The sequence below is a fragment of the Salvelinus namaycush genome, chromosome 11 (assembly GCF_016432855.1).
Source record: "Salvelinus namaycush isolate Seneca chromosome 11, SaNama_1.0, whole genome shotgun sequence".
Lineage (NCBI taxonomy): Eukaryota > Metazoa > Chordata > Actinopteri > Salmoniformes > Salmonidae > Salvelinus > Salvelinus namaycush.
In genome coordinates this window covers 27,918,019-27,942,028 of record NC_052317.1, presented here as the reverse complement: position 1 = coordinate 27,942,028, position 24,010 = coordinate 27,918,019, and the positions used below count along the sequence as shown (strand labels likewise).

Genomic DNA, 24,010 nt, shown 5'->3' with positions numbered 1-24,010 from the left:
TTTTGGCTTCTTCCACATTGTTCCCAAACGCTCCAGAAAATAATCCCAGTGTGTTTTTTCCCAGGCCGGCTTGCTGGAAATGACCTAACTACTCTACTGCCAGGAAGAGGAATGTGAAGCATCATTCCCTGGAGCAGCTGGTGACGTCAGAGCTTAGAGTAGGCCCCTGGGCTTCCGCCAGGCCAGTCCCCAGCCTGGATATTCCAGACCTGACAGTAGGCCCCTGGGCTTCCGCCAGGCCAGGCCCCAGCCTGGATATTCCAGAGCTGACAGTAGGCCCCTGGGCTTCCGCCAGGCCAGGCCCCAGCCTGGATATTCCAGAGCTGACCGCTGGACTCCCAAAGTAAACCCTCAACAGCTGGAACCAGCCTCTACCTTTCTCCTGTTCCAAAACAACCTCACACCCCCCAATTACTCTGTGTGTATAACACTACTGCACCGCACCAGAGGGTTATTGGGCCTCTCACTAGCCGAATAGTGCTTCCCGTTACAACACATTTTAAAACAGAAAAGTACTGGTAGGCCTATATAAAAACATATAAACCGGGCTTCAACGTGAGATATGACCATAGCTTTACTGCATGAGGAGGATACGTGCTCGATGATAGATGACATAATGACTCTGGCATTTCCCGTGCCATTAAAATTATAACATGACACCATAGCTGTGCATTACCAATACAGTAACTACTGCAAACTGGTGCACTCTCACCATGGTGGGTACACATCGATGATGTCTCTAGGTTCAGGCATGAGCTGGGCAGCTGTCTCCTTAATAAACAGTACCAGGACCCGGGCTCTGCTGCTGGGAGTGGTGAAGGTGGAGGGAGGGAGTCTGTGGTGGTCCGTAGTGGGGGAGTGGTTCTGGTTAGCTCTGGTGATGAGAGGGGGTCTGTTGTGGTCTGTAGTGGGGGAGTGGTTCTGGTTAGCTCTGGTGGTGAGAGGGGGTCTGTTGTGGTCTGTAGTGGGGGAGTGGTTCTGGTTAGCTCTGGTGGTGAGAGGGGGTCTGTGGTGGTCCGTAGTGGGGGAGTGGTTCTGGTTAGCTCTGGTGGTGAGAGGGGGTCTGTTGTGGTTTGTAGTAGGGGAGTGGTTCTGGTTAGCTCTGGTGGTGAGAGGGGGTCTGTGGTGGTCCGTAGTGGGGGAGTGGTTCTGGTTAGCTCTGGTGGTGAGAGGGGGTCTGTGGTGGTCCGTAGTGGGGGAGTGGTTCTGGTTAGCTCTGGTGGTGAGAGGGGGTCTGTGGTGGTCCGTAGTGGGGGAGTGGTTTTGGTTAGCTCTGGTGGTGAGAGGGGGTCTGCGGTGGTCCGTAGCAGGGGGGTAGTGCTGCTCACACAGGGCCAGCTGCATGCAGCTCTCCACCTGGACTGTCAGGACCTCCAGAATCACAGGCAATGGAGAAAGGACAAGAACAGCACAGATGGTGTCAGTGTCTGTGTGGGGCACCTTGTATTGCAGGGTTGGGGTCAATTCAGTTTTCAACTGAGGAAGTTGAATAGCAATTCCAATTTCTGAATCAGAAAAATCAATTCATAACAGTTTCACTGTCAGTGTCACTCGTGATGTAATATCTCTTATGGCGAGAGATGTTGTGAATGAATAAAGTACACTACCATTCAAAAGTTTGGGGTTACTTAGAAATGTCCTTGTAACCTTGTAAATAACATAAAATTGATCATAAATACTGTGTAGACATTGTTAATGTTGTAAATGACTATTGTAGCTGGAAACGGCAGATTTTTTATGGAATATCTACATAGGCGTACAGAGGCCCATTATCAGCAACCATCACTCCTGTGTTCCAATGGCACGTTGTGTTAGCTAATTCAAGTTTATAATTTTAAAAGGCTAATTGATCATCAGAAAACCCTTTTGCAATTATTTTAGCACAGCTGAAACTGTTGTTCTAATTAAAGAAGGAATAAAACTGGCCTTCTTTAGACTGGTTGAGTATCTGGAGCATCAGCATTTGTGGGTTCGATTACAAGCTGAAAACGTCTAGAAAAAATAACTTTCTTCTGAAACTTGTCAGTCTATTCTTGTTCTGAGAAATTAAAGCTATTCCATGTGAGAAATTGCCAAGAAACTGAAGATCTCGTACAATACTACTCCTTTCACAGGACAGCGCAAACTGGCTCTAACCAGAATAGAAAGAGGAGTGGGAGGCCCCGGTGGACAACTGAGTAAGAGGACAAGTACATTAGAGTGTCTAGTTTGAGAAACAGACCCCTCACAAGTCCTCAACTAGCAACTTAATTAAATAGTACCCACAAAACACCTGTCCCAACGTCAACAGTGAAGAGGCGACTCCGGGATGCTGGCCCTCTAGGCAGAGTTCCTCTGTCCAGTGTCTGTGTTCTTTTGCCCATCTTAATATTTTATTATTATTGGCCAGTCTGAGATATGACTTTTTCTTTGCAACTCTGCCGTTCCCCAATGTTGGAAGGTGGGCCCCGAGTGGAAAAGTTTGGGAACCCCTGCTTTATTAGACAGCAGGTGAATACAGAAAAGAGTGAACTGAGTCCTCTTTCTGTAATAAACTAATGAATCAATCTAATTAAGTGTGTGTGAAGAAATAACATAAATGACAGACACACACATACAGTTAATTCCTGTGAGAATGAACGCAAACAGGGGTCTTATAATAGCTCAAGCTAGTCATGTTCTAATAACTGCCGGTATAATTGTTTACGAGAAGTTGCTCGTAATACAAAGCGAGAAAGTCAACAAACAAGTGTCAACAGTAGTATAGCAAGATCCAGGAAAACCAAATACTCACTAGATGTCACATGACTCTAAAAACCAGTGATGGGGGGAAAAAATCAATACAGTTACACATCGCAATATTATTTTTGTACAATATTACATTGATATGACTCCAAGTATCGATTTGTACAAAAAAAGAATAGATAGCGTTAGCTAGCGCAATTCGGCTGTACCTGTGCCAAAACTCTGGTATTTGTCGTCCTATAGCTTGTTCTCCATCTTCTTTTTAAATAGTGAGCTAAAATGTTTTCAGCACTATTATTACCTTGACTGATCGATTTCTCAGGCTCTCTTTTGTCTATCTGCAGCAGATATACAGTGCATTCAGGAAGTATTCAGAACCCTTTTTTTTCTCTCATCAATCTACACAAAATACCCCATAACGACAAAGCAAAAAAAATGGTTTTGTTTTTTGCAAATGTATAAAAAAACAAAAACAGAAATATCACATTTACATAAGTATTCAGACCCTTTACTCTGTACTTTGTTGAAGCACCTTTGGCAGCGATTACAGCCTCGACTCTTCTTGGGTATGACGCTACAAGCTTAGCACACCTGTATTTGGGGAGTTTCCCCCATTCTTCTCTGCAGATCCTCAAGCTCTGTCATGTCACCAGAGGTCTTTTCACAGTCCCCAAATCCAGAACAAATTCAAGAAAGTGTACAGGATTATATAGAACCATTATTGCATGGAACTCCATTCCATCTCATATTGCTCAAATGAACAGAAAACCTGGTTTTAAAAAAACAGATAAAGCAGGACCTCTTCCCTATTTGAACTAGATAGTTTGTGTGTATGTATTGGTATTGATATGTAGGCTATGTGTGCCTTTTGAAAATATTTTTAAATTTATGTAGTTCTGTCCTTGAGTGAGTTGTTCTTGTATATTAATGTCCTGTATTATGTCATGTTTCATGCTTTGTGTGGACCCCAGGAAGAGTAGCTGCTGCTTTTCCAACAGCCAATGGGGATCCTAATAAAATACTAAATACCAAGTTGGATGGGGTGCGTTGCTGCACAGCTATTTTCAGGTCTCTCCAGAGATGTTCGATCGGGTTCAAGTACGGGGTCTGGCTGGGCCATTCAAGTACATTCAGAGACTTGTCCCGAAGCCGCTACTGCGTTGTCTTGGCTGTGTGCTTAGGGTCGTTGTCCTGTTGGAAGGTGAACCTTCGCCCCAGTCTGAGGTCCTGAGCACTCTGAAGCAGGTTTTCATCAACGATCTCTCTGTACTTTGCTCTGTTCATCTTTCCCTCGATCCTGACTAGTCTCCCAGTCCCTGCCGCTGAAAAACATTCCCACAGCATGATGCTGCCACCACCATGCTTCACCGCAGGGATGGTGCCAGTTTTCCTCCAGACGTCACGCTTGGCATTCAGGCCAAAGAGTTCAATCTTGGTTTCATCAGACCAGAGAATCTTGTTTCACATGGTCTGAGCATCTTTAGGTGCCTTTTGGCAAACTCCAAGCGGGCTGTCATGTGCCTTTTACTGAGGAGTGGCTTCCGTCTGGCCACTCTACCGTAAAGGCCCAAGGGAAGCACAATTGGCTCAGCATCGTCCGGGTTAGGGGAGGGTTTGGTAGGCCATCATTGTAAATAAGAATTTGTTCTTAACTGATTTGCCTAGTAAAATAAAGGATTCATTCAAAAAAATTCAAAAAAGTGTGGAGTGCTGCAGAAATGGTTGTCCTTCTGGAAGATTCTTCCATCTCCGCAGAGAAACTCTGGAGCTCTGTCAGAGTGATCATCGGGTTCTTGGTTCCTGACGAAGGCCCTTCTCCCCCGATTGCTCAGTTTGGCCTTGCGGCCAGCTCTAGGAAGAGTCTTGGTGGTTCCAAACTTCTTCCATTTAAGAATGATGGAGGACACTGTGTTAATGGGGACCTTCAATGCTGCAGAAATTTGTTGGTACCCTTCCCCAGATCTGTGCCTCGACACAATCCTGTCTCCGAGCTCTACGGACAATTCCTTCGACCTCATGGCTTGGTTTTTGCTCTGACAACTGTGGGAACCTATATAGATAGTTGTGTGCCTTTCCAAATCATGTCTAGTCAATTGAATTTACCACAGGTGGACTCCAATCAAGTTGTAGAAACATCAAGGATGATCAATGAAAACAGGATGCACCTGAGCTCAATTTCGAGTCTCATAGCAAAGGGTCTGAAAGTAAATAAGGTACTTCTGTCTTAGTTTTTTCTATAAATTTGCAAACATTTCTAAAACCCTCTTTCGCTTTGTCATTATGGGGTATTGTGTGTAGATTGATGGAAAAAATGTATTTAATACATTTTAGAATAAGGCTGTAACGTAACAAAATGTGGTAAAAGTCAAGGGGTCTGAATTCTTTCTGAATGCACTGTATAGTGAGCAATATGTTTGGAACATCAAAACGCAATAAAATCGAAGTCCCAATACATATAGAATCGTGAGAATCGCAATACATATCATATCGGCACCTAAGTATCATGATAATATTGTATCGTGAAATCCCTGGCAACTCCCAGCCCTGCTAAAAACTCGGCGAAATTTGTGCAAACTCTTTACCTGAACATCTATATTCATGTTCTTCTCTCACTCTGTCAAAAGAAAACCAAGTCATCCGTACTGACTGAACGTGAGTTGGAAAAGGTGGCCGTTTTTTGTGTTGTCTTTTTCCACGATCAACTGTCACGTTACAATAGTTGTTCAACCTAATTATCTGAGAGCCAATGACATTGAGTGACAAACTTGTGCTTCGGTTACACCATGGAAAGACAAAAAACAAGTCAGCAAGCAGAACGTTTCCTGTCACCTACATACTGGCCGCAACCAAGTTTACTGTTGCCGCAACCAGCATTTCCTCCATGCGCCCTCAGTCTTCACGAGACCACAGATCAGAGCAGAAAATCATGCCCGCTTGAGAGAGAGCATAAAATCAAAGTTCATTTTGAACCCTAAACAGAGAGTAGCCAGCGTATGTAGGAACGTGTGGTATGAATGAGGACCCTTTCATAAGCACCACTAGGTTTCTTTCCCCACCCTGCACAATTATGTTTTGTAATGGAAATGTTAATGTTTGTGCTTTTCTTATAACCAATTTCTGTGTTCTATTCATGTGCTGCTCTAATATTCAATGTCTGTGATCATGCAAGTGGCTACAACAGTTTCATTTTACTTCTGTATGTTTGTTGTTTCCTTGTTTTTACATGCATACTAAAGGTAAAAGAATATTTTGGGGTTTGTCTATATTACATGTGGTTACAGTTTGTTTGTTCATTTGTTGTCTGTATTACCTGTGGCTGTAGTAGTAATGTCAGAGATGGACTGGTGCCTCCAGAAGCTGATGGCTGACCTCTGTCTGCACTGGAGCCTGTTCAGTCGCTCCGCCAGGCCGCCCCTGCAGGAAACAACACACAGCATCACACACAGACCCCACCTTCAGTATCCTGAACATAAATAGCACTCAATTCAGGTTGAGGTACTTTAAATGGATTTGTGAAAAGTCCACATACATGATTCTGTACATGAAACTGTAGAATTTCAAAAGAAAGTAGTTAGCTAGGCTAGTAGTTATACTCTGTGGAGAAAGGATGTCTTATCTAAGGGTCTTAACTATGATAGTGACATGTGGCACCGACATGTCACCCAGGTAGCCGTTTGATCAGCAGCATTGTCCTGGAAACATCTGCAGACGTTGTGTGTGTTTATGTGCGTGCCATGCAATGATGATTATTTCCCTCGCATTGTTTCTCAATATCCAAGATCTAGCTTATTATGAGAGAGATCATACAGTTGAAGTCGGAGGTTTACACACACCTTAGCCAAATACATTTAAACTCAGTTTTTCACAATTCCTGACATTTTATCATAGTAAAATGCCCTGTCTTATGTCAGTTAGGATCACCACTTTATTTTAAGAATGTGAAATGTCAGAATAATAGTAGAGAGAATTATTTATTTCAGCTTTTATTTATTTCATCACACTCCCAGTTGGTCGGAAGTTTACATACACTCAATTAGTATTTGGTAGCTTTGCCTTTAATTGTTTAACTTGGGTCAAATGTTTCGGGTAGCCTTCATACAGCTTCCCACAATAAGATGGGTGAATTTTGGCCCCTTCCTCCATGACAGAGCTGGTGTAACTGAGTCAGGTTTGTAGGCCTCCTTGCTCGCACATACTTTTTCAGTTCTGCCCACAAATGTTCTATAGGATTGAGGTCAGGGCTTTGTGATGGCCACTCCAGTACCTTGACTTTGTTGTCCTTAAGCCATTTTGCCACAACTTTGGAAGTATGCTTGGGGTCATTGTCCATTTGGAAGACTCATTTGCAACCAAGCTTTGACTTCCTGACTGATGTCTTCAGATGTTGCTTCAATATATCCACATAATGTTCCTACCTCATGATGCCATCTATTTTGTGAAGTGCACCAGTCCCTCCTGCAGCAAAGCACCCCCACAACATGATGGTGCCTCCCCCGTACTTCACGGTTGGGATGGTGTTCTTTGGCTTGCAAGCCTCCCTCTTTTTCCTCCAAACATAACAATGGTCATTATGGCCAAACAGTTCTATTTTTGTTTCATCAGACCAGAGGACATTTCTCCAAAAAGTACGATCTTTGTCCACATGTGCAGTTACAAACCGTAGTCTGGCTTTTTTATGGTGGTTTTGGAGCAGTGGCTTCTTCCTTGCTGAACGGCCTTTCAGGTTATGTCGATATAGGACTCGTTTTACTGGGGATATAGATACTTTTGTACCCGTTTCCTCCAGCATCTTCACAAGGTCCTTTGCTGTTGTTCTGGGATTGATTTGCACTTTTCGCACCAAAGTACGTTCATCTCTAGGAGACAGAACGCGTCTCCTTCCTGAGCAGGAATGACAGCTGCGTGGTCCCATGGCGTTTATACTTGTGTACTATTGTTTGTACAGATGAATGTGGTACCTTCAGGCGTTTGGAAATTGCTCCCAAGGATGAACCAGACTTGTGGAGGTCTACAATTTTTTTTCTGAGATCTTGGCTGATTTCTTTTGTTTTTCCCATGATGTCAAGCACAGAGGCACTGAGTTTGAAGGTAGGCCTTGAAATATATCCACAGGTACACCTCCAATTGATTCAAATGATGTCAATTAGCCTATCAGAATTTTCTAAAGCCATGACATAATTTTCTGGAATTTTCCAAGCTGTTTAAAGGCACAGTCAACTTAGTGTATGTTAACTTCTGACCCACTGGAATTGTGATACAGTGAATTAGAAGGGAAATAATCTGTCTGTAAACAATTGTTGGAAAAATGACTTAGTTTGTTAACAAGAAATTTGTGGAGTGGTTGAAAAACGAGTTTTAATGACTCCAACCTAAGTGTATGTATGTAAAATGTTAATTTTGGCTTTAGTACTCAAACCTTCGAAATGTCCTTTTCTTTTTGTTGGAGTCCTATGGGTCCTTGGAGTTCCTGTTGGTATGTTTCTGGGGCGTCTGCCGCACTGCCTGAGTGGACCTGACCCAGTCAGTGACTGACCATCTGCTGCCCTCTCCCTCCCCAGTCTGCAGAGGACACTCAGCCATAACCTCAGCCTCCGGTCTGCAGAGGACACTCAGCAACAACCCCAGAATCCAGTCTGCATAGGACACTCAGCAACAACCCCAGCCTCCAGTCTGCATAGGACACTCAGGAACAACCCCAGCCTCCAGTCTATAGAACACTCAGCAACAACCCCAGAATCCAGTCTGCATAGGACACTCAGCAACAACCCCAGCCTCCAGTCTGCATAGGACACTCAGCAACAACCCCAGCTTCCAGTCTGCATAGGACACTCAGCAACAACCCCAGCTTCCAGTCTGCTCTGGGTCAGGGTGTCATTGCTCTTTCCTTCTCTCTCCCCATCAGACGGGTAGTTGGAGATGTCAGTGTCTGCCATTAGTCTATTATTAAGAGCTTTACACATCATACCATGATATCAATGTAATATGTTCATTCCAACTGTCATTGTTTTGGCAGGTCTTTTCCTTCATTCAAATATTTGATCCAACACTTGGATGCCTTTATGTGGCATATTATCACGTATAAAGTATTATGTACAATAGGATCAAAAACCTCTCTTAAACTGTCATCAATGAGGATTAAGGAACTCATGTGGAATTATAAAGGATGGGCACAAAGGAACATGCTGTTACACTAACAATAACAGAACACTGTGTTTTACTACTGTTTTGTTGGGCACACACAGCATACCTGGATATAAGTTCCCATGTGGAAAAATCCAAGACACTCTCTCTCCACCCTGTCATGTGCAGACAAGACCAGCATACCAGCCCCCTTCCCTGTCAGCCACCCACCCCACCCCAGCCCAGCCTACCAGCCCCCTTCCCTGTCAGCCACCCACCCCACCCCAGCCCAGCCTACCAGCCCCCTTCCTTGTCAGCCACCCACCCCAGTCCAGCCTACCAGCCCCCTTCCCTGTCAGCCACCCACCCCACCCCAGCCCAGCCTACCAGCCCCCATTCCTTGTCAGCCACCCACCCCAGTCCAGCCTACCAGCCCCCTTCCCTGTCAGCCACCCACCCACCCCAGTGCAGCCTACCAGCCCCCTACCCTGTCAGCCACCCACCCACCCCAGTCCAGCCTACCAGCCCCCTACCCTGTCAGCCACCCACCCACCCCAGTGCAGCCTACCAGCCCCCTACCCTGTCAGCCACCCACCCTAGCCCACGCAGCAGCAGCCCAGCAGCACGCTTTCTTATTTGAATCAACTTGGCCCTGCTAGGCGAAGTGCCAGCAGACGTCACACTCTAACTAGCTACAGAGAGCAGGAACACGATGTTCCTGGCTTGTGCTAAAACATGTGTTCATTTACCCTGTCTGCACTGAATGCATTGGAAGTAAGTACACAGCTCACACAGCTCTCCCTCTCTCTCGACCTATGAGGGCCAGGACCTGCCTCCTAGCTAGCATGTTGTTGCTGAACCAACAGTAGTAAAAGGCTGCTTTACAACCCTGCTGACACCGCCTAGATGTGGTACTGATGAACTTATTAACCCTGTTGGCTGCAGAAAGGCTGCGGCGGACCTGGGTTCAAATGCTATTTGAACTCTCTCTTTCAAATAGTTTGAGTGATTGCTTTAGTGCCTGGAGTGCCAGATGGGCGGTGCTTGTACTTTTGGGACCTTTTTGGTTCCATTGCAACCAGTAAGCTCAATCAAGCACAGTTATTTGAAATTATTTCAAATTGTTTTTGAACCTAGGTCTTGGCTTTGGACGATTAGGCTTGGGTGTGGATTTGCCTTCATCTGGCAAGTGGCTAACTCTCTGGCCTTGAAATACATTGTCACCATGCATGCTCCTCCTCTTATCTACCCACCACAGAGTTCTAGAACAATAATACAAATTAAAGAGCACTACACTGGCATGGCAAACACAGATAAAGTGAGTCAGCCGAGCCGTGTGTTTTGTTTCAGCTTGAAATGAAACAATGAATTTGAGATCTCAAAATCTATATCCTGTTAGATTGAATTTGATTTACTATCGGCAGTAACCATCCCATCCTCCGCAGAGAGTAGAAAACAACTAACTCTTACCCTACTGACCCAAACTGTATTCAAAGGAAAGGGAAACTGATAGCCACTGAGTAGAATAAGATGTGGAAACACTCGCTTTTAGTTTATAAATAATGGCCATCGTTACGTCTGCATCCATTCATATCAAAAGTAGTAGTTTTCACACTAATAGAGTACCTTCAGAAAGTAGTGACACCCCTTGACTTTTTCCACATTTTGTTGTGTTACAGCCTGAATTTAAATTGAGATTTGTGTCACTGGCCAACACACACACAATAACCCATAATGTAAAAGTGGAATTATGTTTTTACATATTTTTACCAATTATTTAAAAATGAAAAGCTGAAATGTCTTGAGTCAATAAGTATTCAACCACTTTGTTATGGGCAAGCCTAAATAAGTTCAGGAATAAACATTTGATTAACAAGTCACATAATAAGTTGCATGGACTCACTCAGTGTGCAACAATAGTGTTTAACATGATTTTTTAATGACTACCTCATCTCTGTACCCGACACATACAATTATCTGTAAGGTCCCTCAGTCGAGCAGTGAATTTCAAACATAGATTCAACCACAAAGACCAGGGAGGTTTTCCAATGCCTCGCAAAGAATGGCACCCATTCGTACCGATTCGTGGGTAAAAATGTAAAAATCTGACATTGAATATCCCTTAGAGCAGCAGTTCCCAAACTTTTCATAGTCCCATATAGTCCCTTCAAACATTCAACCTCCAGCTGCGTACCCCCTCTAGCACCAGGGTCAGTGCACTCTCAAATGTTGTTTTTTTGCCATCATTGTAAGCCTGCCACACACACACTATACAATACATTTATTAAACATAAGAATGAGTGTGAATTTTTGTCACAACCCAGCTCGGGGGAAGTGACAAAGAGCTCTTATAGGACCAGGGCACAAATAATAATATAATAATCAATTATTTTGCTCTTTATTTAACCATCTTACACATAAAACCTTATTTGTTCATCGGAAATTGTGAATAACTCACCACGGGTTAATGAGAAGGGTGTGCTTGAAAGGATGCACATAACTCTGCAATGTTGGGTTGTATTGGAGAGAGTCTCAATCTTAAATCATTTTACACACACAGTCTGTGCCTGTATTTAGCTTTCATGCTAGTGAGGGCCGAGAATCCACTCTCACATAGGTACGTGGTTGCAAATGGATACTCTGAACGCAGCCCAATCCAGAAATCTGGCAGTGGCTTCTGATTAAATTACATTTTCACAGAACCGCTTGTTGCAATTTCGATGAGGCTCTTTTGTTCAGATATCGGTTAAGTGGGCTGGAGGCAGGGCATGAAAGGGACAACGAATCCAGTTGTTTGTGTCATCCGTTTCGGGAAAGTACCTGCATAATTGCGCACCCAACTCACTCGCTATATCACATTTGACATTGTCCGTAAGCTTGAGTTCATTTGCACACAAAAAATCATACAATTATGGAAAGACCTGTGTGTTCTCCTTGTTAATTCAGACAGAGAAGAGCTCCAACTTCTTAATCATAGCCTCAATTCTGTCCCGCACACTGAATATATTTGTGGAGAGTCCCTGTAATCCTTGATTCAGATCATTCAGGCGCGAAAAAACATCACCCAGATAGGCCAGTCGTGTGAGAAACTCGTCATCATGCAAGCGGTCATACAAGTGAAAATGATGGTCGGTAAAGAAAACTTTAAGCTCGTCTCTCAATTTTAAAAAACGTGTCAATACTTTGCCCCTTGATAACCAGCGCACTTCTGTATGTTGTAAAAGCATTACATGGTCGCTGCCCATATCATTGCATAGTGCAGAAAATACACGACAGTTCAGGGGCCTTGCTTTAACAAAGTTAACCATTTTCACTGTAGTGTCCAAAACGTCTTTCAAGTTGTCAGGCATTCCCTTGGCAGCAAGAGCCTCTCAGTGGATGCTGCAGTGTACCCAAGTTGTCACGCCCTGGCCATAGAGAGGCTTTTATTCTCTATTTTGGTTAGGCCAGGGTGTGACTAGGGTGGGCATTCTAGTTTCTTTATTTCTATGTTTTCTATTTCTTTGTATTTGGCCGGGTGTGGTTCTCAATTCTCTGATGGTCTCTGATTGAGAACCATACTTAGGCTGCCCTTTTTCCCACCTGTCTTTGTGGGAAGTTGACTTTGTTTAGGGCACATAGCCTTTAACTTCACGGTTTGTTTTTGTAGTGTTTATTGTTTTGTTTGGCGACATCTACTATTAAAAGAAAATGTACGCTCATCACGCTGCATCTTGGTCCTCTTCTTTAAACAGCCGTGACACAAGTGGCGTCGGGAGCAACTGCCTGTCATGGCTTTTGCGCCATCAGTACAGATACCAACATGAGCTGCAGCTACGTTTGGCTACATACGGACCGTTAGTGGAATTCCCGCGAGAGAGTAACGGTTAATGTGATTGGATGTTAATTATTTGACAAGGCTACCTGTATTTGACATTGTGTTGTTATTTCGCTGAACACTAGATGGTTTAATTTTATTTTTGGCAGTGAAACGAGGCTACTTAGGCGAGAATTTTTTTTATTAATTTGTACTCACCCAAATGTATAGCCCCGTTGGAAAATATAAATTGATTTTTTATTTCATTTTTTAAATGTGAATCACATTTTTATTTGGTTTACCGCCGATGGCATTGCGGGATGGTGGGGGATGGTGTATCAATACACCCAGTCATTACAAAGATACAGGCATCCTTCCTAACTCAGTTGGCCATACAGGCATCCTTCCTAACTCATTGGCCATGAGGCCAATGGTGACTTTAAAACAGTTCCAGAGTTTAATGGCTGTGATAGGAGAAAATTGAGGATGGATCAACAACATTGAAGTTACTCCACAATACTAACCTAAATGACAGAGTGAAAAGAAGGAAGCCTGTACATAATACAAATATTTCAAAACATGCATCCTATTTGCAATAAGGCACAAAAGTAAAACTGCAAAAAATGTGGTAAAGAACTCAACTTAATGTACTGAATACAAAGTATTATGTTTGGGGCAAATCCAACACACATATATTCAAGCATGGTGGTGGCTGCTTCATGTTATGGGTGTGCTTGTCATCGGCAATGATTAGGGAGTTTTTTAGGGTAAAAAGAAACGGAATAGAGCTAAGCACAGGCAAAATCCCAGAGGAAAACCTGGTTCAGTCTGCTATCCAACAGACACTGGGAGACAAATTCACCTTTCAGCAGGACAATAACCTAAAACACAAGGCCAAATATACACTGAATTTGCTTACCAAGACAGTTTTCTGATCCAAGCCCCTACATTTTTATTTAAGGTATCTGTAACCAACAGATGCATATCTGTATTCCCAGTCATGTGAAATCCATAGATTAGGGTTTAATGAATTTATTTAAATTGACTGATTTCCTTAAATTAACTGTAAATCAGTAAAATCTTTGAAATTATTGCATTTACATTTTCTTCAGTATACTTACAGAGAGCCCCTCAAGAGGCTTGGCACATTTTGACTTGTCAACACTGTAACTGAACATACCCAAAGCCAAATAGTAGAATATTCTGGAACTTTAGAAAACAATGAATTAGGGATTAACACCGGTAACCATCATGTCACAGGCCCATTCTTCACATTTTCCCACAAAATTAAATGTCAAGACCCGGGAATTTACAAAGTTAACCCCCCAATGTCACACTAATGCAATTTCACAAAATACACAACATGCATAGCAGCATTTTGGCAAAAAAATAAAACAGTATATTATCCAAACAGGTTGTTGGAAGCCTTTAGCCTATCTTATTTACTTTACACAAAGTCGCCATCAATTCAAACCACACGCATAATTGACACTGCCAGACTGCACATGAGACCCGAATGCAGTTCTTCCCACAGTAGAGGGGGGGTATATGAGGGGTTTATGGAGGGGTGCAGCGACCCCAGGAAGAGTAGCTGCTGCTTTTGCAACAGCCAATGGGGATCCTAATAAAATACCAAATACCAAGTTGGATGGGGTGCGTCGCTGCACAGCTATTTTCCGGTCTCTCCAGAGATGTTCGATCGGGTTCAAGTACGGGGTCTGGCTGGGCCATTCAAGTACATTCAGAGATTTGTCCCGAAGCCGCTACTGTGTTGTCTTGGCTGTGTGCTTAGGGTCGTTGTCCAGTTGGAAGGTGAACCTTCGCCCCAGTCTGAGGTCCTGAGCGCTCTGGAGCAGGTTTTCAGCAAGGATCTCTCTGTACTTTGCTCCGTTCATCTTTTCCTCGATCCTGACTAGTCTCCCAGTCCCTGCTGCTGAAAAACCTCCCCACAGCATGATACTGCCACCATTAGGCTTCACTGTAGGGATGGTGCCAGGTTTCCTCCAGACATGAAGCTTGGCATTCAGGCCAAAGAGTTCAATCTTGGTTTCATTAGACCAAAGAATCTTGTTTCTCATGGTCTGAGAGTCCTTTAGGTGCCGTTTGGCAAACTCCAAGCGGGCTGTCATGTGCCTTTTACTGAGGAGTGGCTTCCGTCTGGCCACTTTACCATAAAGGCCTGATTGGTGGAGTGCTGCAGAGATGGTTGTCCTTCTGGAAGGTTCTCCTATCTCCACAGAGAAACTCTGGAGCTCTGTCAGAATGACCATCGGGTTTTTGGTCACCTTCTCCCCCGATTGCTCAGTTTGGTCAGGCAGCCAGCTCTAGGAAGAGTCTTGGTGGTTCCAAACTTCTTCCATTTAAGAATGATGGAGGCCACTGTGTTCTTGGGGACCTTCAATGCTGCAGAAATGTTTTGGTACCCTTCCCCAGATCTGTGCCTCAACACAATGCTGTCTCGGAGCTCTACGGACAATTCCTTCAACTTCATGGCTTGGTTTTTGTCAACTGTGGGACCTTATACAGACAGTTGTGAGCTTTTCCAAATCATGTCCAATGAATTGAATTTACCTGGGTTGTTCTGAACAGAATTAGCCTATTTTTGTTTATTGTGAAGAAAATTTGTCGGGCCACACACAATGCACAAGACTCCTTTCTATGCGCACCAAAATTACAATGTTTCTCTGAAATGCCTTGTGGAAGCCTAACACTGTAAGATCGTATTTTATAAATTAGCTAGTCATGTTGGCAATAGAACACGCTTTCAAATCATGCCCACCTGAACCAGATAGCGATTTATAATGGACTGTTTTTTGGATTGCGTAAAATGATTTGTCTTGTAATTTAGTACTTTTAAAAAAACATTATTTGTTATGTTGCATCTACCCCACATTTTCCAGGAATAGTCTTATCATGTTACTGAATGTAACCAGAGTATTTTCAGATTTCGTTATCAACAAATGCGACGAAAAGTACAGTAAATGTAAAATGCACATAAAATGTACAATGTAATGTTTGGATTCAGTCTTGTGTCAGGTGAACTTTTGTGTCCTCACCTTTGGTCTAATAATTTTCACATTATCTCCAAACTGTTCCCTTTCAATTGCTACCATGGTTATGCATATGCTTATCTTAATGATTATTTAAGGAACATTTCAATGTAGCCCTATCCATATAGGCCAATTCCCACGAGTGTAAAGGGTTAAGTGGCTGGTTGCTATTTTGGAATGTGCCCTACCCTCTCCCCACATAGACAGTGCTCCATTCAGCAACACCACTGGGACAATATAGAGCATGACCTGAAGATATAATATACAGTATGCCATTTAGCAGATGCTTTTATCCAAAGCTACATATAGTCATGCGTGCATACATTTTACATACAGGTGGTCCGGGGAATTGTACACACTATCCTAGGGTTGCAAGAGCCATGCACTCCCATCTAAGCTACAAAGGAAAGTGCACTATGTTGAACTGTGTTGGTATTGGCCTGCCAGACTTAGACTGTCAGTTTGTTTTTGAATAATCCACCCAATGGTAGAATATCTAAAAAGGTCTAACATAAATATAATTACCTAGACCCTGTTGATGTTAAGATTAAATAATCATGTTGCCTTAAATGTATAAATGCAAAGTCATGTTGCCTTAAAGGTATATAACAGTGTTGTGTTGTTGTGTACATCCCTGTTTACATGTGTCTTGATATGAGCTGCTTAGGGCATATGCCAAAAATGTATCAGTTATAGCCTAATGGGGAATGTGCCTAATGTGGCCCTGATGACATCTAACATGTGTTACGGGAAACCACTATGACACTAATTACATGTTGCTATACACGTGCACATGTTTACCATTATGCTCATACTGAGTGAAGGAAGGATATTTACAAATAGATTCAACTGGATAGATAATGATAAATCTAGCACGTCACACTGTTACATAAACGCAGAAGGAAGAAAACAATGCACTGGAAGGTGCATAGCACCACCTAGTGTCATTGAACATGACTGAAACTTAGAATGCCATGCCTCTTCATTCGCCTCTGTACATTTTTGTAGTCTGTACTGTAAAGTTTGTGTACTGTATTGTTTGTGTATCATTATGGATTTTTTAAAATAGTATATTTGTCTTAAACCACTATGTGAAATGTCTGCGTTTTTATTTATTTAAATAAACATGATTTTAAAAAATCTAGATGTGTTTATATATATTTTGTCTTGCTGTTTTATATAGCATTGGTAAGGTTTTTTGAGTAAAGCTCTAGTTTAGGTTTAGGTGATGATTATTTTGGTTCCTCAGCGTAGGACTCCGACTCACAGTCAGAGATTTTCCCCACACTGTCCTTCTCCTTCTCTCTCATCTTTATCTTCAGCCTCATCACTATCTATGTCTATTGTCGGAAGATCCTCTAAAAATGTAATTTAAAACATTATCATGTGCGGCTGATGAAATGATGAACATACGCAGTATATTCAATTCTTAATTACAAACTTTCTTCACTGCAATACTTGCACTGATGAAGGAGCAGTGATGAATGTTCTCTGAATATCATTCAAAGACAAATACATATTGAAAACAAAATACCAACCACAGATTGTGTCATATGATGGATAAAGCCTTGCAAGTGATGCAAGCAGAATGCAAACAGAGCACTATAAGCATTGCACCCATGTTTTAAGTGCCTGTTCCAGTGCTGAGCATGCATAGGGCTCTACTGTAGAACTAAGTGGGGGCTGCATGTCTCCGGGTCCGGCGGTGTCCTGAGCCACATTGCTGCTGGGGATGGTGAAGGCTGTTGGGCCTGGGCCTCACTGTGAGACAGCTCACTCACTGGAGCTCCAGGCGATGTGCAATGGGTTCTCATCACACAGCACTACATTGGACACACACAGGGGTGGACAAGGTGAAAGACAGTCAGTCTCAAGCGATACAGAGTGATAATGGATGTTCATGAATAATGGATAATAATGATGCATACGAATGGATAGTAAGCAAGTATAAACACCACGGGACCACGCAGCCGTCATACCACTCAGGAAGGAGACGCTTTCTGTCTCCTAGAGATGAACGTACTTTGGTGCGAAAAGTGCAAATCAATCCCAGAACAACAGCAAAGGACCTTGTGAAGATGCTGGAGGAAACAGGTACAAAAGTATCTATATCTACAGTAAAAAGAGTCCTATATCGACAAAACCTGAAAGGCTGCTCAGCAAGGAAGAAGCCACTGGTCCAAAACCGCCATAAAAAAGCCAGACTACGGTTTGCAACTGCACATGGGGACAAAGATCGTACTTTTTGGAGAAATGTCCTCTGGTCTGATGAAACAAAAATAGAACTGTTTGGCCATAATGACCATTGTTATGTTTGGAGGAAAAAGAGGGAGGCTTGCAAGCCAAAGAACACCATCCCAACCGTGAAGCACGGTGGTGGCAGCATCATGTTGTGGGGGTGCTTTGCTGCAGGAGGGACTGGTGCACTTCACAAAATAGATGGCATCATAAGGAATGAACATTATGTGGATATATTGAAGCAACATCTCAAGACATCAGTCAGGAAGTTAAAGCTTGGTTGCAAATGGGTCTTCCAAATGGACAATGACCCCAAGCATACTTCCAAAGTTGTGGCAAAATGGCTTAAGGACAACAAAGTCAAGGTATTGGAGTGGCCATCACAAAGCCCTGACCTCAATCCTATAGAACATTTGTGGGCAGAACTGAAAAAGCGTGTGCGAGCAAGGAGGCCTACAAACCTGACTCAGTTACACTAGCTCTGTCAGGAAGAATGGGCCAAAATTCACCCAACTTATTGTGGGAAGCTTGTAGAAGGCTACCTGAAACGTTTGAACCAAGTTAAACAATTTTAAGGCAATGCTACCAAATACTAACTGAGTGCAAGTAAACTTCTGACCCACTTGGAATATGATAAAATAAATAAAAACTGAAATAAATAATTCTCTCTACTATTATTCAGATATTTCACATTCTTAAAATAAAGTGGTGATCCATACTGACCTTAATCAGGGAATTTTTACTAGGTTTAAATGTCAGGAATTGTGAATAACTGAGTTTAAATGTATTTAGCTAAGGTGTATGTAAACTTCCGACTTCAACCGTACATCACAGGAGTGTCCAAAAAGCTGGCTACACATCTTTCCCAGGACTTGGTAGCAGAAGTGGCAGTGATTGAAGGCTCTCTCCCCACTTTTCTGACACTAACCACAGAACATACAATTGATGTCCTTGTAATATATTTTGCACCTCCATTTTGCTCAGAAAAATAAATGACCACCTTTGTAAAATACTGCAAAGTATATAACTAAACCAACCAACTACACTGAAAAAAATATAAATGCAACATGTAAAGTGTTGGTCCCATGTTTCATGAGCTAAAATAAAAGATAAAAGAAATTGTCCATACAGACAAAAAGCGTATTTCTCTCAAATTTGTTCACATCTCTGTTAGTGAGCATTTCTCCTTTGCCAAGATAATCCATCCTCCTGACAGGCCAGCATCCCAGAGTCGCCTCTTCACTGTTGACGATAAGACTGGTGTTTTGCGGGTACTATTTAATGAAGCTGCCAGTTGAGGACTTGTGAGGCGTCTGCTTCTTAAACTAGACACTCTAATGTACTTATCCTCTTGCTCAGTTGTGCACCGGGGCCTCCCACTCATCTGTCTATTCTGGTTAGAGCCAGTTTGCGTCTTTTCTGTGAAGGGAGTAGTACACAGCGTTGTACCAGATCTTTAGTTTCTTGGCAATTTCTCGCATGGAATTGCCTTCATTTCTCAGAACAAGAATAGACTGACGAGTTTCAGAAGGTTATTTGTTTCTGGCCATTTTGAGCCTGTAATCGAACGCACAAATGCTGATGCTCCAGATACTCAACTAGTCTAAAGAAGGCCAGTTTTATTGCTTCTTTAATCAGAACAACAGTTTTCAGCTGTGCTAACATAATTGCAAAAGGGTTTTCTAATGATCAATTAGCATTTTAAAATTATAAACTTGGATTAGCTAACACAACTTGCCATTGGAACACAGGAATGATGGTTGCTGATAATGGGCCTCTGTACACCTATGTAGATATTCCAGAAAAAATCTGTCGTTTCCAGCTTCAATAGTCATAAACAACATTAACAATGTCAACACTGTATTTCTGATCAATTTGATGTTATTCTTAATGGACAAAATTAGCTATTCTTTCAATAACAAGGACATTTGTAAGTGACCCCAAACTTTTGAACGGTAGGGTATGTGAGAATGCTATTCATTGACTACAGCTCAACACCATAGTGCCCTCAAAGCTCATCAATAAGCTAAGGACCCTGGGACTAAACATCTCCCTCTGCAACTGGATCCTGGACTTCCTGACGGGCCGCCCCAGGTCGTAAGGGTCGGTAACAACACATCCGCCATGCTGATCCTCAACACAGGGGCCCCTCAGCGGTGCGTGCTCAGTCCCCTCCTGTACTACCTGTTCACTCATGACTGCACGGCCAGGCACGACTCCAACACCATCATTAAGTTTGCCGATGACACAACAGTTGTAGGCCTGATCACCGACAACGACGAGACAGCCTATAGGGAGGAGGTCAGAGACCTGGCCATGTGGTGCCAGGACAACAGCCTCTCCTTCAACGTGATCAAGACAAAGGAGATGATTGTGGACTACAGGAAAAAGAGGACCGAGCACGCCCCCATTCTCATCGACAGGGCTGTAGTGGAGCAGGTTGAGAGCTTCATGTTCCTCGGTGTCCACATCCCAAACAAACTAACATGGTCCAAGCACATCGAGACAGTCGTGAAGAGGGCACGACAAAACCTAATCCCCCTCAGGCGACTGATAAGATTTGGCATGGGTCCTCAGATCCTCAAAAGGTTCCACAGCTGCACCATCGAGAGCATCCTGACTGGTTGCATCACTGCCTGGTATGGCAACTGCTCGGCCTCCGACCACAAGGCACTACAGAGAGTAGTGCGTACGGCCCAGTACATCACTGGGGCCAAGCTTCCTGCCATCCAGGACCTCTATACCAGGTGGTGTTTTCAAAAACTTCAGCCACCCTAGTCATAGACTGTTCTCTCTGCTACCGCATGGCAAGAGGTACCGGAGCGCCAAGTCTAATTCCAAAAGGCTTCTTAACAGCTTCTACCCCCAAGCCATAAGACTCCTGAACAGCTAATCAAATGGCTACCCAGACTATTTGCATTGCCCCCTCCCCCCTCTTCAACACTGCTGCTACTCTCTGTTTATAGTCAGTTGAACTCTACCTACATGTACATATTACCTCAACTACCTTGACTAACACTTTAGACACTTCTTCACTTTGGTGATATAATGTCACTAAACAAAATTGATTCTCTATGAAAGAATCAATGGAGCCTTGTTGTCGCAGCGCAATGGAACCAGAGCAAGATAAAGTTAGCTAACAGTTAGCTAGAAAGAAAGCAGAATATTCAGAGAAAATTACCTTTCCTTGAAAAGTAATGTTGGCAAATAGCTACATGCCATTTTGTGTGAGTGGTAACGTAAACTCACGTAAACTCGTACATCGCCTTGGTCCGTACAATTGCCCTTATTTTAGCGCCCCAAAAACGTAATACTTCCAGATCAACTGTAATGTCAATACCATTGTAAAGCACAATTTCTCCCCTTTCCAACATGATCAATTACATGACCTAAACGCTGCCCGTTTCTGCATAATTCAAGCAGGCAATGAGCCCCGTTGGGTCTTTTTAAAAATGGCGGGTGGGGAAGCGAAACTAATGCGTGATAGTGAGAAGGAGAGATGTTGTGTGGGAAAATTGCTTTTTTTCACTCGATCTGTCCAACTTATCACCTTATCGCCTCTAAAATGTAAATAAAACACTATAAAGAGTTTATATAATGTGTCATTACATACCTATTTGAAGGTTTGTGTCGAATTTGAATCGGGTTTTTAGGGCGGTGCTAAAGTGATCTTAGAAGTAATCAGCGGCTTTGAGAATGACCCCCGTCACTGTCAATTTCTTGTTTTTAAACGATGAGAGAAGTGCTACACCTGGTGGAGAGAGATTGTAAGACAGAAATAGTTGCTTTATGCTTGCTGTACGTTACGACATGACACGTCACGATGTAACGGAGGGTCCATTTTTTCAACTTTTCTCCAATACTATAGAGCCATTACCATGTCGATCAACGCTTGAATAGAAACCTAGTTCACACCCCCGATTTTGAAGTCAGCACAGTCGCTACAGTCCCATTAGTCTTCTTTGTAGCCTCGTCTGAATGTTGCGGTTGCGCACATTTGTACGGAATTGGGTGAGTTTATGTTATAGGACATGATAGGTCTAATCATACCTCAATTTTGTGAGATACGACAGTTTAGCCAGTAGGACTATATGAAATAGTGCTGAGCGATTAATGCTTTTTGAGGCCGGTTCGGTTTCGGTTAGTTTATTTATTTACGTATCAATTATTTGAGTTAAATGCTGTAACACAGAATAAAACAATTAATAAAAGTCGCATGATGGTTGTGACTGCCCATTACTGCTTATTACTTATTAACCATTATTTATTCACATTACTTTAATAAAATATTTCTGTCGTTGTGTATATTGCATTTGTTTTATTTGATGATTTCATTATTTCATTCCAAGTCATCTCATATCTACTGAGCTACTGCTTATGCTTTCTGACAAAATCACTATTTTGTAGTTTTTCTAAGTAAATAAGGCATATTTTTATGATTGCTGAATACCAACTATCAATCACTTAGATAATGTATTTTTTCAGGTAGGGACACAACAGAAAAAAACAATGAGATATGTGGGGATACCTCGCAAAGCAGCAGCTGTTCCCTCATGATTGCCCATTCTTCTGGCTCCTCTTTAGCTGGCAAAAAATAAAAACAGAACAAGTAGATGCGCAATGGATTAAGGTCATTGTAGTTAATAACTACGTTTACTGCTCTAAACTATATACAATATTGGTGTGTTGGAAACTACAACTCCCTACTAAATCGCAGAGTTCATGATGGAGTAGATTTTCTCCAGAGAAACCAAACTGTGCAATATGCGCATTAAACTTACATTAAAAAAACGAACGAAACGGAATTCAAATAATTGAACCGACATCGGTCAATCAGTTGTTTAAAAACAAAAAATAACCGACAATTCATTTAATCGCCCAGCACTAATATGAAATGACCAGCTGACTGTCCACAACTTTTCTTATTGGCGCACCGCTTTCAGGAAGTGGTTACATTTTCTAAGGTCCCATCAAATATATTTATAACTAACCCAAGACAGTTCATCTGTGTCGTTTGCAGTGGGAGCAAATGCTGCATAGTGGGCAAAACAAGCGTGGCAAGCTTGCGAGAACCTATTGGCGCGTTGTAGCATGTCTTTGCATATTTCCGTTAGGGAACGCCTCTTTGGTGAAGTGCGCGTGTGCACAAACTCAATTCGACCTTGCTCTCTTTCTTAAATTAAATCGCGCAATTTTTTAAAAACGTTGGCAAAGCCTCAAGTCTATAAAACTTTGTGCACTGTGCTGTAAATAGAAACATTTATTAAGATCAGATGTTTCATCGATGAGAAAAGTCGCAGACTTCCTCTCACTACCACATTTGGTGGTGAGAAAACGTTCTGAACAGATGCGTCAGCTTTATAGCCCCTGTGCCTTGTCTGGGTTACCCCTTCTGTTTGTGGTCCCACAGCCACGAAGTCATAAACCCTGGCAAGTATACAGTTTGTCTTCTTAAAATAAGATTTTAAACCTAACCTTAAACACACTCCTAATCTTATGCCTAACCTTAAATGAAGACCAATAAGCACAATTTTGTTTTCATGAATTTTTACGATATTGACTTTTTGTTGACTTCTGGGAAATGTAGTACTAAACGTTGGTGACGCACCTTGTACTCCAGTCATTTGCTTGTAGTACAGTGCTTACGTTCATTAAATAGAAAATGCTGGAAGCAGTTCGACACTGAAAAACTCCATTATTTGTTGATTTATTTATGTTTAATTACTTAGTAGGTAAATAGCAAGAGGCTATATATCTACCACTTGTCAGGCCTCTGAGTTTGCAGCAGAGAACTTGGTTCTAAGCTGGCAAATGTTAGAGGATTCATTGAGGAAATGTAATTTTAATGACTTCAATCAACTCTACAGTGCCCTACTGTTACTGCAATGCATCATTGTAAATAAGAATGTGTTCTTAACTTAATTGCCTAGTTAAATAAAGGTTAAATAAATAAATAAATAGACTGGAACAGAAACACTAGACAAAGTGTACTATTTTGGTGCAAAGCAAACCCAAATGGAGTCGGTTCCTTCAGTAAACACATCAAATAGACAGAGCCTGTTTTGGGCATCAATACTTCATT

At 42.4% G+C, this 24,010-nt stretch overlaps 1 protein-coding gene across 3 annotated transcripts; it reads right to left on the bottom strand.

Moving 5' to 3' along the window:
- Positions 1 to 280: 280 nt before the first annotated feature.
- On the bottom strand, positions 281 to 22,920 carry LOC120055963 (putative uncharacterized protein YHR217C). Of its 3 annotated transcripts, none has more exons than XM_039004049.1 (3): positions 22,457 to 22,920; positions 6,035 to 6,138; positions 281 to 1,371 (listed from the first exon to the last, which is right to left on the bottom strand). In XM_039004049.1, the coding sequence occupies exon 3, from the start codon at positions 1,342 to 1,344 to the stop codon at positions 709 to 711; it is 636 nt and encodes a 211-aa protein (XP_038859977.1). In that variant the 5' UTR covers positions 1,345 to 1,371; positions 6,035 to 6,138; positions 22,457 to 22,920; the 3' UTR covers positions 281 to 708. The 3 variants fall into 3 exon arrangements, with proteins under 3 accessions (XP_038859977.1, XP_038859976.1, XP_038859975.1); XM_039004048.1 differs by lacking the exon at positions 22,457 to 22,920 and adding an exon at positions 8,972 to 9,050; XM_039004047.1 differs by lacking the exon at positions 22,457 to 22,920 and adding an exon at positions 8,141 to 9,039.
- Between the last annotated feature and the right edge of the window lie 1,090 nt (positions 22,921 to 24,010).